Source organism: Pleuronectes platessa, chromosome 7 (assembly GCF_947347685.1).
Source record: "Pleuronectes platessa chromosome 7, fPlePla1.1, whole genome shotgun sequence".
NCBI lineage: Eukaryota > Metazoa > Chordata > Actinopteri > Pleuronectiformes > Pleuronectidae > Pleuronectes > Pleuronectes platessa.
In genome coordinates, this window is record NC_070632.1 from 3459842 (window position 1) to 3474999 (window position 15158).

The following is a 15158-nucleotide window of genomic DNA, read 5'->3' on the forward strand; positions in this document are numbered from 1 at the left end:
CAGGAACAACATGAAGCTCTGTTTTATTCGACTGGTAAAAAAATTTCCCTTCAATCCCTCAGCCTCCCTGTCGTGAAGATGACGATGCTGCTGGTCCCCCCCCCCCCACCCTCCCTCCCCCCCCTCCCTTGGCTTTAATGGAGGCTGTCAGACTTTTGGGCAGCGCTGTAATTACGCTGTCTCACAATTAATCTGGTAATGATTCATTGATGGTGAATACGTAACACCTTTTAACTCCATCTTCTTTCTTCCCTTTCACTCTCTCCTGCTGCCTCTCTCCATTACAAGGCTCCCCCTCGGCACCTCTCCCTTGCCACATGCCCCCCCAACCCCCCACCCCCCGCCCCCCCATCCCCGTCTCTTCTTGCCCTCCGTCCGTGATCTCTCTCTCCTTTCTCTTTTGGACAGGATGTTGTGTTGTGTAATCAAGCGTCCTCTGAACAGGCAGCTCCTTTCTCTCCTGGCAGTTTGATTGATCCAGACACAGGTTGTTCCCGGGGGCCGAGGGGAGCGGGGCAGCAAGTTGTGAATGGAGAGACGATGGAGGACGAGAGGGAGAGAGAGAGAGAGAGTGCTATGTGACGTTTAACCTTTGTAAATATGGTATTTCTTTAAAAAAAAAAAAAAACATCTACATGTGATGGCCTCATGTGAAAAGGAGAGCTTGCCTCCCTCCCCCCTCCTCACACCTCGACTCCCCCACCAACGCCAGGCGTGCACTCACACACGCTGGTGTTGAGAACACTGTGGGCCGGGCACAGCGGCGCTGGCAGAGGCTGCAGAGAGGGGCAGAGAGAAACACAGAGGCAGAGAGGGAAAGAGAAATCAATAGCCATCGACATGCAACACTGCATCAAGACTGTTACTGTCCAGTGAGAGCAGATCAGGATGGAGGGAGGAGGAGGAGGAGGAGGAGGAGGAGGAGGATGCAGGGTTTGGAGAGGCCTTTGTGTACGAGTCGAGAGCCCTCGGAAAGACAGAGACACAGAGACGGTGGTTGTCATTGAGGGAAAAGATGTGTTTGATACAAGCAGAGAGAAAGAGAGAGGGGGGAGGCAGATGAAACGGGGATTGTGATGAAGAAGGAGGGAGCAATTAGAGAGAGGCCAAGAGGAACACGGGCGGAAATAAAAGAAAGAGAGAGAGAGATTTGAGATGGAGGCTGTCGAGGAGCAGTAAGATAAAGGGCATGTGAGACATCCTGCAGACAGACAGACAGACAGACAGACAGACAGAAAGACATATAGACAGAAAGAGAGAGACAGATAGACAGACAGACAGAGAGAGAGACAGACAGACAGACATATAGACAGACAAAGAGAGACAGACAGACAGACATATAGACAGAAAGAGAGAGACAGACAGACAGACAGACAGATAGACAGACAGAAAGACAGATAGACAGACAGACAGACAGACAGAGAAACTTGGTGAAATTAGTTGTGTTAAGACATTAGCTCCAGAAAATGTTTGGACAATGGACAAGTCCCTCTCCTTGAGGTTTTCAATCATCTATTGTTGAATCCAACAGATGATTTCCTGCTGTATTCTCTCATGGGCTCATCCTGGCTTCATTAGAAGATGAACTTAGTGCAGCTTCTCATTACCTCACTAGTCAAGATGTTCAGTGCATTGGACGCTGATGGTCACATCTTGTTTTCTAATGGGCCTCAACCAGGTCATCAGAAGCTTCTTTGACTAATGTTTAGTTTTCACACACTGAGCTGAACTTTCAAAGTATCGTCACCTAAACACAACAAACCAGTACAAAGATAATGGGGGTGAGCTGGTGAGCATCCTGTGTGTGTTAAACCTGGGTTCACCCACCAATCCCAGCTCTGTCAGTGGGGACCTGAACACACCGAGGTGCTTTATTGGAGATTATTGTTCCAAAGGTCATTTCCTCTGGAGTTTTTCCTCCACAGCACTTTTGGACAATGGTTTTGGGTTCTGTTTCTCATCATCTCCACTGTACTTTGTTCTTAAAACAATTAGTCACCATGATTTACTGTCTGTTACTGCAAAACTCGTCCCCCCAAGAAAATGCCAGATGTTTGTACAACAAAAGACTAATTAGAAAACAAAACAGCTGTTGTTTAAACCTTTGCTGTCTGAGCTGCAGTCACATGATCGCTTAAACTGTAGAAATCATCTCAACTCCTGCTGCAAGTCCCCTAGAAATGGACTATGAAGGGACTTTAACATGTGCACGATATCGTTATCCGGCTTTTTCTCATTTTGAAATGTTGTAAAATGAACATTTGCTCTGTTTGTTGAACCAGTTCTGTTGTGTCCTCTGTGTCAGGACGGCCCACGCCCAGGGGAAAGCAGAGGCAGCAATGGGAGCGGCTCAGAAAGCCCAGGACGAGAGTCGCATGGCCAGGGTCACCGCCAAGCAGTTCTCCCCTTCCTTCCAGCACCCAGGAAACGGTGAGCGCACACACACACATGGGCAGAGATATACACAACACGTGTGCCACTGTGCCTACGCATGTATGAGCACATAAATGTGTGTGTGTGTGTGTGGGGGGGGTTGTTGATAAAGGTCAGTGCCAACCACCCTCCAGCTTTGTGTCTCTGTCTTTGTCAGTCACATTCGTACAGCACTGCAGGTATCCAACCCACAAGAACATGCACCGTGACACACACACACAAACACACAAACACACATACACACACACACACACACACACACACACACACACACACACACACACACACACTCTACACACAGAATGCTGCCTCTTGGACAGATCGTTGGGTGTTAGTTGCATCTCTCTTCATTTTCTTTGCCGATGACATTCTGTTATTCTGTTATTCTGTTTCCTGTTGTATTGAGTTGTTTAAAACTGATGAGTTCATCTCACTGTCAGATTCAAATTAGTGTTTGGCTTCTCCACAATGCTGCTACTCGTGTTCTAACAAGAAATTCACAGAGATCGAATATCACAGCAGTTCTTTCCTCTTCACACAATTCAATTCTGCATCCTTTTAAAAGATACTGGTCCTAACTCTTAAAGCCTTACAGGGTCAAACACATTCTGACCTTTTCCTCCCTTATTCGGTCAACCGGCTCTTAGAAGCTAAATGTCTGCTGTTCCTCAAACCTGCAATAAAACCCGAGGACGGTGCCTTTCGAGCTGTGGCCCCCACTTTATGGAACACTCGCCCCTTTAATGCTGCAATCCCTCGAATCCTGTGACGTCTTTATGAACCTCATTGTCTGAGTCTGCTACATTTTATCGATTGCTTTTTACTGACTTTCCCTTTGTGTCTGCGTTGTGTTGGTGTTTGCACTGATACCTGTTGTGCTATCATGTCTTTCAAGCAAGTAATCAGTGCTTCACAGCTTCACCTCCTCCCTGTTGTCTTTGTGATGTCTCTGGCAGGTATGGAGGTGCAGCGTCCCAAACGTCAGGTGTCCAGTGAGGTGGAGGGCGAGGGGTTGTCGAGCAGCGCCGGCACAGCCGATAGCCCAGATCTGTACGTGAAGAGCGCAGCCTCTGACGACCCCTCGAATGACGCAGCCACCCCTGACCTCAGTCCCCCGTCCTCCTCGCCTCCTCACACTCCGCCTCCCCCTGCCCGGCCGACCCAGCGCACCAAGAGCGCCCGCTTCCTACGGCAGGGCGCTGTGGACCATGCAGACAAGGCGAAGGAGGCAGCAGAGAGGAGTGAGAAGGCTGCGGCTGGAGGGAAGACAGAGATCCAGGTGATGATGGAGGGAGGTAGTGCAGGAGGTGAAGGCAGCGGAGGAGGAGTAGGGAAGGGGGAGTTCCCGCGGGCCAACAGCTGGACTGAGGACAAGAGGAGAGGGGTGCTGTCAAAAGGAGGAGCTGTGGTCAGTGGACGTGGAGCGAGTCGGACCAACGGACACAAACACAGCTCCTCCAATCACAAGTCACGGGAGCACGGCTCATCCAATCACAGACAGGTCAGAGGGGACCGGTGGACGGAGTCGTCCTCGTCGGCCTCCTGGACGTCAGGACACAGGGGCGTGCACAGCAGGGGGGGGCGGCTGCTGGAGCAGGACGAGGAGAAAATTAGTAACTACGAGATGGAGATGAAGCCTTTACAGCCCAGGGACTCCACTACCCACAAGCCCCATGGGCACGGGGAGGAGAGGCCCGGGCACGCTCACGGAGAGGGGCGCTCGCACGCGGTGCAGCGACAGAGACACAAGAACCGTGACGGGAGGGAGGGGAGGGAAGGACGAGAGGGGAAGGAGGGAGGGAAAGACTCATCGCACAAGCTGGACAGACCGGGGGAGAAGATGGATCCTCGGCCTCTGCGCCGGGACCTCACCCTCTCCCCCCCTCTGAAGTCCTCACCCATCTCACTGGGGCAGCAGGACCAAAGCCTCACGCTGAGCAAAGGCAACTCGGTAAGACTCACACTGCACCAACACCTCCGTCATTAAGTTATTTTATACATTCACATTGCAAAAAACCTGATGAAAGAGTTTTAAGGCTGTTGCCGACCGGCTCAGAGATGAATCAGGACCATGAAACATTTGATTCAGAGCAAAAGAAAAATTGGAAACATAAAAAAAAGGCAATATTACAAGACTGCTTATATTATTATTTAAAGAGTGAAGGAACTACGTATCCCATAATCCTTTGCCAATGATCTCTCTCTGTTTCGGGTGGGGCCTTAGTCAAACAGATTTGTTAGAAATTGTTAGAGAGAAAGAAAACGCAGCGGTCAAATACAACATCAGTGCTACAACACGTGCAGGTAATAAACACAATGGCCTTTATTAATAATGCATCCTTGATTGCAATTCACTTAAAACGAGTGGAAACACAGGCTGGTTCACTCAGAAGCACCGAGGATCCAAGAGTCTGGAACAGAACCGGATCAAGAACCAGATGTTATTTGCTGGAAAAGAGACTAAAGAGTAAAGTAAAAATAAAAATGACTTTAAATCCCCTTGAAGCTATAACGATAGCGATCATCTTTCCCAACCCACAACCCTTTACATGTTAATTAATAATTAACATGAAATCATTGATTCTAGCATCTCTGAATTTGATCAGCTGGAACCTCTGATTGGCTGTTGGGCCGACATGTGTCGCTGGACAGCAGCTGTATGGTGCGTTTGTCATATCTGTCATGTCACTGCCACACATTGATTTGACTAAAAGGATTACTTGCCCACTGTCATGAGGATACATCCCATCCCCAGTGACATAACACAATGTTATCCCACATATTAAGATAATCCTGGTTGGGCGAGCCGCAGCGTTTAACCTTGTGAAATAAAGAAAGATCTTTTTGTGTTATGGGCAAGCAGGGGCAGGATTACACAACGTTATAATGTAATGTTTTGGCTACGTCTTGGTTCGGGCTGGTGGACGGACACAACCACAGTAATCCTGGATGATAATACAACCGCAGCATTAGCTAATGAAACCAACAGGAAAGTGAAAACCACACATTGAATATATACGCTACAGACGTATATATTTGTTTATTTAGAAGGATCCCCATTAGCTCTACCCTAAGACAGAGCTACTTTTAGTGGGGTTCACATTTAACACATACATACAGATATCAAACATTTAAAAAAAAACATTAAATACCAATATCAAACATTTAAAACATACGTTGCATTATAAACATATGTTACATTATAGATATCAAAAGTTAATATACATAAAAATAGTGATCATATAATATTACAGATATCAAAAATAAATTCAGTGGTTATGCAATATTACCTTTGTCATGATATAAAACACTGATATATACAATTCAATAGAAGCGAAAACTGCAAACCATGTAAGAGAATACTACTCCTTTATGTACAGTACCTCACCATCTAGTGTCACAAGTATATATATATACTGAGCACATTCTAAACACACACACACACACATAAACATGCACAATTTAGTATAGTGTGTAGACTGCTAAATATAGCTCATCACAACTTGTTCCTGTTAATATAAATGTGCTTGAAACAATGTGATGACTCTGAGTTAAGTTGGTTATCTAAGACACACAGACACACACACACACACACACACACACACACACACACACACACACACACACACACAGACACACACAGACACACACAGACCTCAGCGGTCCTCTGTGCACCTTAGTAACAGCAGATTGGCAAACTAGCCCCTTCCTCACAGACGGCCCCCTATTGGTTAACCAGCGCTCTGTTGCTAGGGAACAGCTTATGCCTGGCTTCAACAGCGGCCAATCGGTGGGCGTCTGTCAGTGACAAGGAGGTGAGGGTGAGTGGAGGTGGGGTGCTTGTGTGTGTGTGTGTGTGTGTGTGTGTGTGTGTGTGTGTGTGTATGTGTGAGTTTGTGTGTGTGTGTGTGTGTTTGTAGCTGCAGAGGAGCAAGTGAGATTTGTGTAAGACAGGTTCACAGCATACACAGATACTGTCACACTTAGATAAATATACACAGGGAGCGCAACGGAAACCATGAGAACACGGGTGCAGTCACACACACACATACACACAGACACACACACACACACACACAGGTCCCCCTAAATCAATCAATCTGATGAACGCTATTTATACCGTGCGTGCCATGCAGGATTGCCCATGCTAAAGAAACAATAAAAAAAGATGCTTCCTCTGTGACAGTATCCTGTGCAGCATGACACCTCTGTACCGAAATAGCACCGCACCTCTGTGTCGACACAAAAGACATCAACTAGTCGTCATCACGGAACACAGAGATGTTCGTAATTACAGCGAGATGTGTCCCGGGCAAAAGAACCTTCCCTGGCCCGCGGTAACATCACTTAACAAGATGACAGTGAGTTCTAAGAATTGATATTACATTTAAATATGAGTCGTGGCTTTGCAGGTAAACCAGTGACTTTAAGATACGCACATCTTAAAGATTTCAAGAGGAAATGTCAACACATTGTGCAGCTGGAGGATCAGAGGCACTAGAACCTGTTTCTCCAGTGGTTTCAGGACGTAGATGTAGTTGCTTTTTAAGAAGAAGTGCAGTGTCTGTTTGGAAAGGACATTTTTTCTTGGCGTGTGGAGATGCTGGTTGCAGATTTCTATCTGGAACTTTAAAACTAAATCCCTTTAATGATGGATCATGAAATAACTGAAAGAACAGTGCAATGTAAATTAACGGATTTGCAGGAATACATCTTTACATCATGTTTGACATGTATTTAATTACCAGGTCAATGAGTTACTTCAAACCCAAGAGAAGAATCTGAAAATGTACAAAGAAGAATCTGTGTGTGCACATTTCCGCTGCTCTGCAGTTTATCGAAATCTTTCATTGAGACGCCACAATAGAAAATATTACAGTGAAGAGCTCTATTGTGATGAAGGCGCGCAAAGGTCTCTGTGACTGTGTCAGAGATATGTTTGCAGCATTTTCTAATATGATGGGGACATGTTTTACGATGGCATCAGAATTTAGATTAGTAGATGTGGTCTTTACAAAGTTAGTGCCAAAAAAGGGTAAAAATTATAATAATAGTTTACCAGTTGCAACAGGAAGTATTCAGTCCAGTACCTTAAGGATGATTCTACATCTCACTGTTTTCATCTGCTGCCGATGTTCAATACCAAGCCAGAAAGAAGTGTGCTCTAAGTGGGAGGCAAGGTTTAAACTACCTCCCTGATAATTTGACTTTAAAAGGTGCTGTAAAGGTAAAAATCTGGCATCCTCAGAAGAAAGTGCTTTAAAAACGGAGCTAATGGTGAAATCGAACACCCGACGAGCAGTCACACATTCAGTGGGTTTATATTTAACCTGATCTTTGCTTCCAGCTGAAGAGTTCTGCTCTGTGCGTTTCTCTGGATTTACTCACCACGAGGATTAAGAATAAATCAGTTCTGTCGTAGAAAAGTAAATAACATTCAGTGTTTTCATTGTCAAGTCTGAAATCACTTAGTCACACTGGAGGGCTGAAGAAACACAGTAATTGTAGAAAATTTCCGAGCGCTATATGAGTCACTGCAGCGTGAAATTGATTGATATAATATTACATTACTATAGAACACGGATATAAATAAATGTAAGGAGGCAATAATGTGATTAAATCCATCAACATTAAACTCCTACACCTTCATTTGTTTCCCCTCAAAACGAATGAGGTAAGGTGGAGTGAGTAGGAGGCAGCCAATCATTTCATTTGCTCGTGTTTATTACCTGCGAGGGCCACAGACGTTGGCTTTTTTAGTTTTTCAGATGACTTTATTTATTGATGGCTTTCACAGGAAGAGGATTTCAACAAACAATAACAAATCACCAACATCCAACAGTTAAAAACACTTAACCGTCCTCTGACTCTGGGCAAGAAGGAAAGAAGGAACCATCATTAAGATCTGAGAGTTTCCAAATTATTTAATCACTCAAAATACTAATTGTGAATGATTGTGTTATTTGCACAAATTAAATAATTAGATTGAAAAATAATCTAATTATTCGGTATTCAACCCAACACTTGAGACCACATGAAATGTTTTATGAATATTTCTATTCCAGTAAAACAGCGTGTGCGGCTATATAAATTATAAATCATAAATTTCTCTCACTGAATGGATTGAGGAATTGCAGACGATCAGAGGATTTCATCCACCTGTGGTCCGGTAATCACTGTGACACAGATCTGAGATAAGCCTTCACCAGGTTCATCAGCAGAAACCTCGTTAGCAGCGGCTCTGGAAACGTTCAGTTACAACACGTTGGACTAATGCAGCTAAACATCAGTGTGTAATGTTACTGATGCTTCATCCTCCAACTGCAGCTCCTGTTCAAATTATTTTAGATTTAGACGTAATTAAAAACTATTTCCTCTCAATCGATGCTAATACCAGTAAAACAAGATTCTACATGGGGTTGAAAAAAAAGAGCTGCATCAATGTGAATGTAAGTTAATATACTGGATTCACATATTCACCTGGAGTGGACAGGTGGTCAGAACGACTGGCCTTCACCCACACGACCCAGCTTGTCACCCAGCATCTGCTGAAGTGTCACTGAGCAAGACACTGACTCAGGACCAGCTGCAGGCTACTGCTCTGCAGCCGAGCCTGACCTCTGACCTCTCTGTCAGAGAAGGTGGGATTCCCTGTGGGATCGACTCAGGATTGAATCTTTATTTTATATTATTATTATTAATCATAAGATGCAAATTGCTCCTTCAAACCAGAACTGTGTACATATGTCGTCATTGCTGCTTGGTCATTTTTCCATGTACTTATTTTATTGGATGAGCCTTAATAACCAGTAACACAATGAAGAACCAGTACTTATCAAACTATTAAAGCAGAAAGTACTTTATTTGAAAGTGAAACATTAAAATCTAAGAAACCTCAGGCATCCTTTGTAGTGATGGCAAAATATCATCAGGATAAGTAATATGTTAACAGGGGACATTTTTTAATAAGCTATAGAATAAGCTTTTATTCACATTTCATTCTGGCAATAATTTGTCAGTGTCAATGTACTTAATTGTCCTTATTGTGAAAAATCACTTGATATCTCGGATTGACCAGTTTTTTATTTTCAATAGGTAATCTATATTAATATACGGCATTTATTCAAACATTGTATCAGATTGTTGTTGGTTTCAAATGTTAATGTCTCCTGTAGATACAAAGAATCAAATAAAAGTAACTTTTTTATAAATACATTTACATATGTCGGTGCAGAAAAAAAAGACTGAAAAGAAGGTTTGTTCTTTTTCAAACTTTGGGGTAAATTTCTACTTCAGCTCTGATTGTATATATGTGATTAGTCATGTGACCACATTAAAGATGCCGTGAATGTAAATAGTTAAAACTGCCGCCAGCGTCACCACAGAACAAACAAACAGGCAGTTTGACTTTCTCTTCAGTTCATCTTACTGTTCTGTTTATCCTACTTGTTAAGTTGATTCAAATGATTTTGCCGTTTCATTCTTCGTCGAGTATAAAGGATTGTGTGTTTATATTTGTATGTGTTAGATATACTGTGTGTGTGTGTGTGTTTGTGTGTTCTTATTATTGACATGCTCCCGTTGTGTCTCTCTCTCTCCCACGCAGGCCTACAGCTCTTTCCTGGTAGTCATGGTGATTCTGCTCAACATCGGAGTGGCTATTTTGTTTATTCACTTTTTTATTTAAAGACAGCGTTGCTTTCAGAGTCGGCCTATCTATGCTACAACAACTATAAATTCATGTGAGTGTCATGTCGAGTCTGCCGCCCCTCCGTGCTCCTGGTGAAAGGACTGCCACCCGGCTGGAGCTCGACCAGAACCGAGGAGCGGCGCCGCCACCGCTGGTTCCGGCTGCAAGGAAGTGGATGAACGAGGGATGAACCGGCCCAGAGGGAGACAACAGAGTCCAGGAAATGGACTTGAGTGAGCGTCAGTAGTTCACCTACAGACTCAAGTGAGCCGAAGCGGTTCGATTCCCCGGCCACTGAGACGTCTGCTTCCACTGTCTGCAGACAGGACTGACCAGACAGACTTTTTCATCTTCAAATCATAGTTTTCAACAGATTTGTAACTTCTAAATTTATTTATTAACATTTTATCTCATGTACAATATGTTGATGGATATATTTATTTTGTAACCCTCCACCCCTCTTTATATATCTCCTGCCTTTTGGTTCCTCCACCTGCCCCGGTGCCTGCCCAGGTGTTGTTACTGATGGTTCAACGTCTGTGTGTGTGTGTGTGTGTATGTGTGTGTGTGTGTGTTTGTGTGTGAGTGTGTGTTGCTTGAGCTGCCAAGTGTGTGCTGCCTGGATACATGGTAGGTTGATGGCTCCCTGTCCACCCACGCACAACACGTACTCGTACTTCCAGCTTTGAGAGGACATTTGTTGGCATCATATATTCCCTGGCCCCTCACTCTAACCTCACAACTGAATGCCAAGCCTCAACCGTTACGCTGTGTTCACACCAAATGAGATTGTGTTGCGTTACTCGCCCAATTTTCGCCCCAGGTTCATTTGTGTTCACGCCCACTACTCCTGTTAGCAACATGTAAGTAAACAACAACCAACTATTCGCCCGTTCTCCTCCAGAAAAGAGAAGAGGAGGACAACTGCCTGAACTGACAACAGTTGCTGTGATGTACAAGCCAGCCTCAGTGTGTGTGTGCGTCCACGAGACCATCAAGACACACACACAGCTCGAGGAATTTCACCCTCTCCTCTAGGAGTAACTGATCTCAGTGCGCTTCACGTTTGATGTGAATGCATCATAACACTAAGCCTGATCTAAACCTATTTCTCACCCAGGCCCAGAATTTTGAATTCTTGAGGACCGGCCAAAGTGTCCTCACTTTGTAGGGTCTAATAGCATGGTCCTCACATAGATAGAAGTACAAGTACACACACACACACTTTGCACCCACCCAGTCCCTCTCAGCCACTGGTCCTCGCTCTTCACATTGTGTAAGGAGTAAGAAAGAGTGTGTGTGTCGGATTTTGTGTGTGTGTGTGTCTGTGTGTGTGTGTGTGTGTGTGTGTGTACATGTACTAATGTGTGCATCTCTGCATTCTGTATATATACAGCATAACAGCAGTGTACATGTGTGTGAATGGATTTTTTGTACAGATAGCGAATGAGTTGCACCTGTAACAACCTTCATTGTATTTCATTGTATCAACCCTCATCAGTTTGTGTGTGTGTGCGTGTGTGTGTGTATGTGTGCGTGTGTGTGTGTGTCTGTGTGTGTGTGTGTGTGTGTGTGTGTGTGGTCTCCAAGTGGCTCAGCGGCCTTTCACGCTGTTCATGAACTTTGCGAGAGCATCTCATGAAGACACAGTCACTGCTCATCCACATCCAGCCAACTAGCATCAGCTGACAGCTGTGCTCTCTAGGTCTCTCCCTCCCACTCTCTCCCACTCTCTCCCACCTCCACATACACACACAGACACACACACACGCACACACTCACACACACACAGACTGCTCAGATATGGAGCTTCCTCTGAGTCGGTGGTAGTTCACTGATGACCGTCCTTGGCAGAGACCTGCGCCCACTTCACCACCAGCAGAAGCATTTACACAAAATTCTCCCTTCAGTGAAGAGTGAGTAACACAAACACGGCTTAAAAGACAAAATGGTTTTGGTAACTCACCGTCTCCTACTGCTTCTCTCAAAACATAACCTGAAGACATCATCTTTTATACTATACTTGCATGATGTCGGATTAAACTCACTTGTCGCCACCTGCCTTGCTTTTGTAGTGCCAATTGATAAAACTGCAACAATGCATGCGTGTGTACTTTAATATCTTATTTGTGCGTTGAATCTGAGAATCCAAACCCTTCAGGAGCACACGCGACACGTTACGTTTTGATCGGAGCAGTAACAGGAGATTCAAAACAGCAGCGACAACGTGAAACTCACTGCTGAGCTTTTGGAGATAATATCAAATGAAATGATGTGAGTCTGCAGGAGATGATGTGGGCGGCAGGAGCCAGGAGCCAGGACGGAGGTCGGGATCTACTGCCTCTGCTCCTCAGCTTCTCCTCCACCTGTCCAACACCATCAGGGAAAAGAAAACCACCTCAAACACCTTTAACAACTGGCAGACCAACCTCTGTTGTGTGTGTGCACATGGATGCTCATGGAAGTGTGTGAACATGTGTGTGTATCTCCCTTGGTATCAACTTACAGGGGGCAGGGAGAGAACCGCTGTTGTTTTACTTTCTGTCCGACAGCGTTTCTCAAAGTCTGGATCGGAGCTCGAACCCAGCGGCGGGTTCACTTCTGATGTTTCACCTCATTATCACGACCGATCCGTAACGTGCCTGCATCGTGAGAGAGGCCGAACAATAACACCTGGATTTACCAGTTTGGGTCCCAGACAGAAACAGGTTTAAAGAAGCTCTTCTGTGCGACATCAGCCTGGTGACAAAGCCCTGCGCCCCCCCCCCCCCCCCCCTTAGTCTGCAGCATGCTACAGCATGCCAAGCTCTCTCTCTATAGTTTCACTCTCCTCTTTCTTTCTTTCTTTCTTTCTTTCTTTCTTTCTTTCTTTGTCTCTTTCTTTATGTTTCTGGGAATTAATCTGTTTTGTTTTTGAGTTGTGTGAAGAAAATAATGAAAGTGTTGGAAAGAAAACGACTTGTGGCTCTTGTGTTTTTTTTTTAATCTCTGTATGTGTGTTTGTGGTCCAGTTATAACCGACATTGTGGGGACCTGAGTCAATCACACTGTGGGGACTCGTCTTCCTTTTGAGGACAAGACGTCCACATGAGGTAAATCATTAGGTGAAGATGTGTTTTTAAGGTTAGGGTAAGGTTAAGGTAAGTAGCTAGTATGGTTAAGGTAAGTAGTTAGTCTTCGGTAAATCTATGTAACGCCCTCTGAAGTCATGGAGTTGTGTGTCTGCGTGTGTGTGTTTTAGGTGTGTGTGTGTGTCTGTGATGCAGAGAGGGCGTGGTACCATCCTGGTTGAGAGGCAGGGATGTGGTTGCCATGGCAACATTAAGTGAATTTTCCTGTTTCCTCACGTGTCTGCACGACGTAGTTGGGAGGGGGCGGAGTTTACCTCTGGAGACCAACGTTGTCAATGAACTGATGAGATGATGGGGGGGGGGGGGGGGGGGGACGCAGACACACACACACACACAGATGTGGATTATTTTTAGAGAGTGACGTGGTGGTCACCTGTGTGCAGACTCGCTCACACAGGTTCATGTGGATTCAACAACTCACGTGCTGCTGCATCAACTTCTTCATACACCGACTGTGACATGATCCTATGACGCCATCCTCTGGTCACAGCTGTGAACTACACTACATGACAACACGAGGAGTTGCACAATACGTCCAAACATATCAAAATAAACACTTTCATATATTCGCTGAATGTTTTTGTATTGAGTCGGTTGAACAATTAATCTATTGATTTAAATTAAGTGGTTTGAGTTTAATTAGGAGGAAAAAAACGTTTCATACTTAAGGATTTGCTGCTTTTTTTATTCAACTTAATCTGAGGCTGGACGATATGACCAAAATGATATGATCAAAATATTCATATAAGTCGATATTGATAATTATCATAATGAATCTCATGTTATTATTTGTGTTAAGTTGAAAAACTTGCACTTGATTTTACAAATCTGAGGTTGATCAATGTGTTCAAAGCTCCTCACCGTGTTTGCCCAATGCATTATACATTATATCAATATGTTTATATATTGAATCGTTGTTATATTACAATTTATGACAATATAAATTGTATATTGAGACAATTATTGATATTGTTACATTGCCCAGCACAAATATATCTCTGATAACTGATGAGCTCTTTCTAACTCTAAAAACCATCGTCAACTGTGATGTTGAAAATGAACAAAGATAGTTGCACTTTGTAGTTTGGCTTTTTGGAAGCTAATGTTATAACATGATTATTATTGTTCTGGCTTTGTAACCTCATGGTTGAATGTAAATCACTTTGGATAAAAGCGTCAGCTACGTAATGATATGTTATGTAATGTAATGTTATTACTGTGTAGGGTAATTGCTGCTGCCATGTAAAACATTAAGAATGTTTCATGTGAATCACAGGCCTGAATGTCATGAAGTTACACAACCAGATATTTTCATGACACCAAAAAACTATATAACAATAATGAACATCTTAAAATAATCAAAGAAACTTTACAGTATGGGTGAAAAAAACAGATGCTTAAAACAAATAACTATATAATAACATCTTTTCACAACCCTAAAAACTATATAACAATACTACTAACAATAATTAGACACTTAACATGATTTAGAAAACAGAAGGCACACAAAAACAAATAACTGTGAATATGAAATACACCATAATCATACATTTCTATTGTCTTAATACCCTTTAATGAACACTTTAAATGTTTATTTGTATTGCTCTACATACTAATTATCACAGAGTGTTTTTAACTCTTCCAGTATCTGAGTGTAAAAACTCTGATCCACGTGTATCTGGCGCTTTAAAGCTCCTGTAACTAAAACTGAGAAATGTATGAGCGCATGAGAGAAAGATGTGGAAAAGCAGGACGGTGTTTATCCCTCTGAGCCAATCACGAGAGAGGGTTTGAAGACAGACGGGGCTCGCAGCCAATCAGAGCAGAGATCTCACTTTTTTTCCCCTTTGCAGCCTGAGTTGGGATAATGTTAAACACAGCTGTTTTTTTAATCGACTTCAGGA

At 43.8% G+C, this 15158-nt stretch overlaps 1 protein-coding gene across 3 annotated transcripts in view; it reads left to right on the forward strand.

The window, feature by feature from the left end:
• Positions 1-10120, forward strand: part of jph3b (junctophilin 3b) — a 29375-nt gene extending 19255 nt beyond the window's left edge. For 2 of the 3 annotated variants that reach the window (XM_053426883.1, XM_053426885.1), the window contains 3 exons: positions 2306-2430; positions 3390-4384; positions 10040-10120. In XM_053426883.1, coding sequence (XP_053282858.1) covers positions 2306-2430; positions 3390-4384; positions 10040-10120 — 1201 coding nt within the window. The remainder of the gene's footprint in view (positions 1-2305; positions 2431-3389; positions 4385-10039) is intronic. The other variant, XM_053426884.1, reaches the window with a different exon arrangement.
• Positions 10121-15158: the final 5038 nt, after the last annotated feature.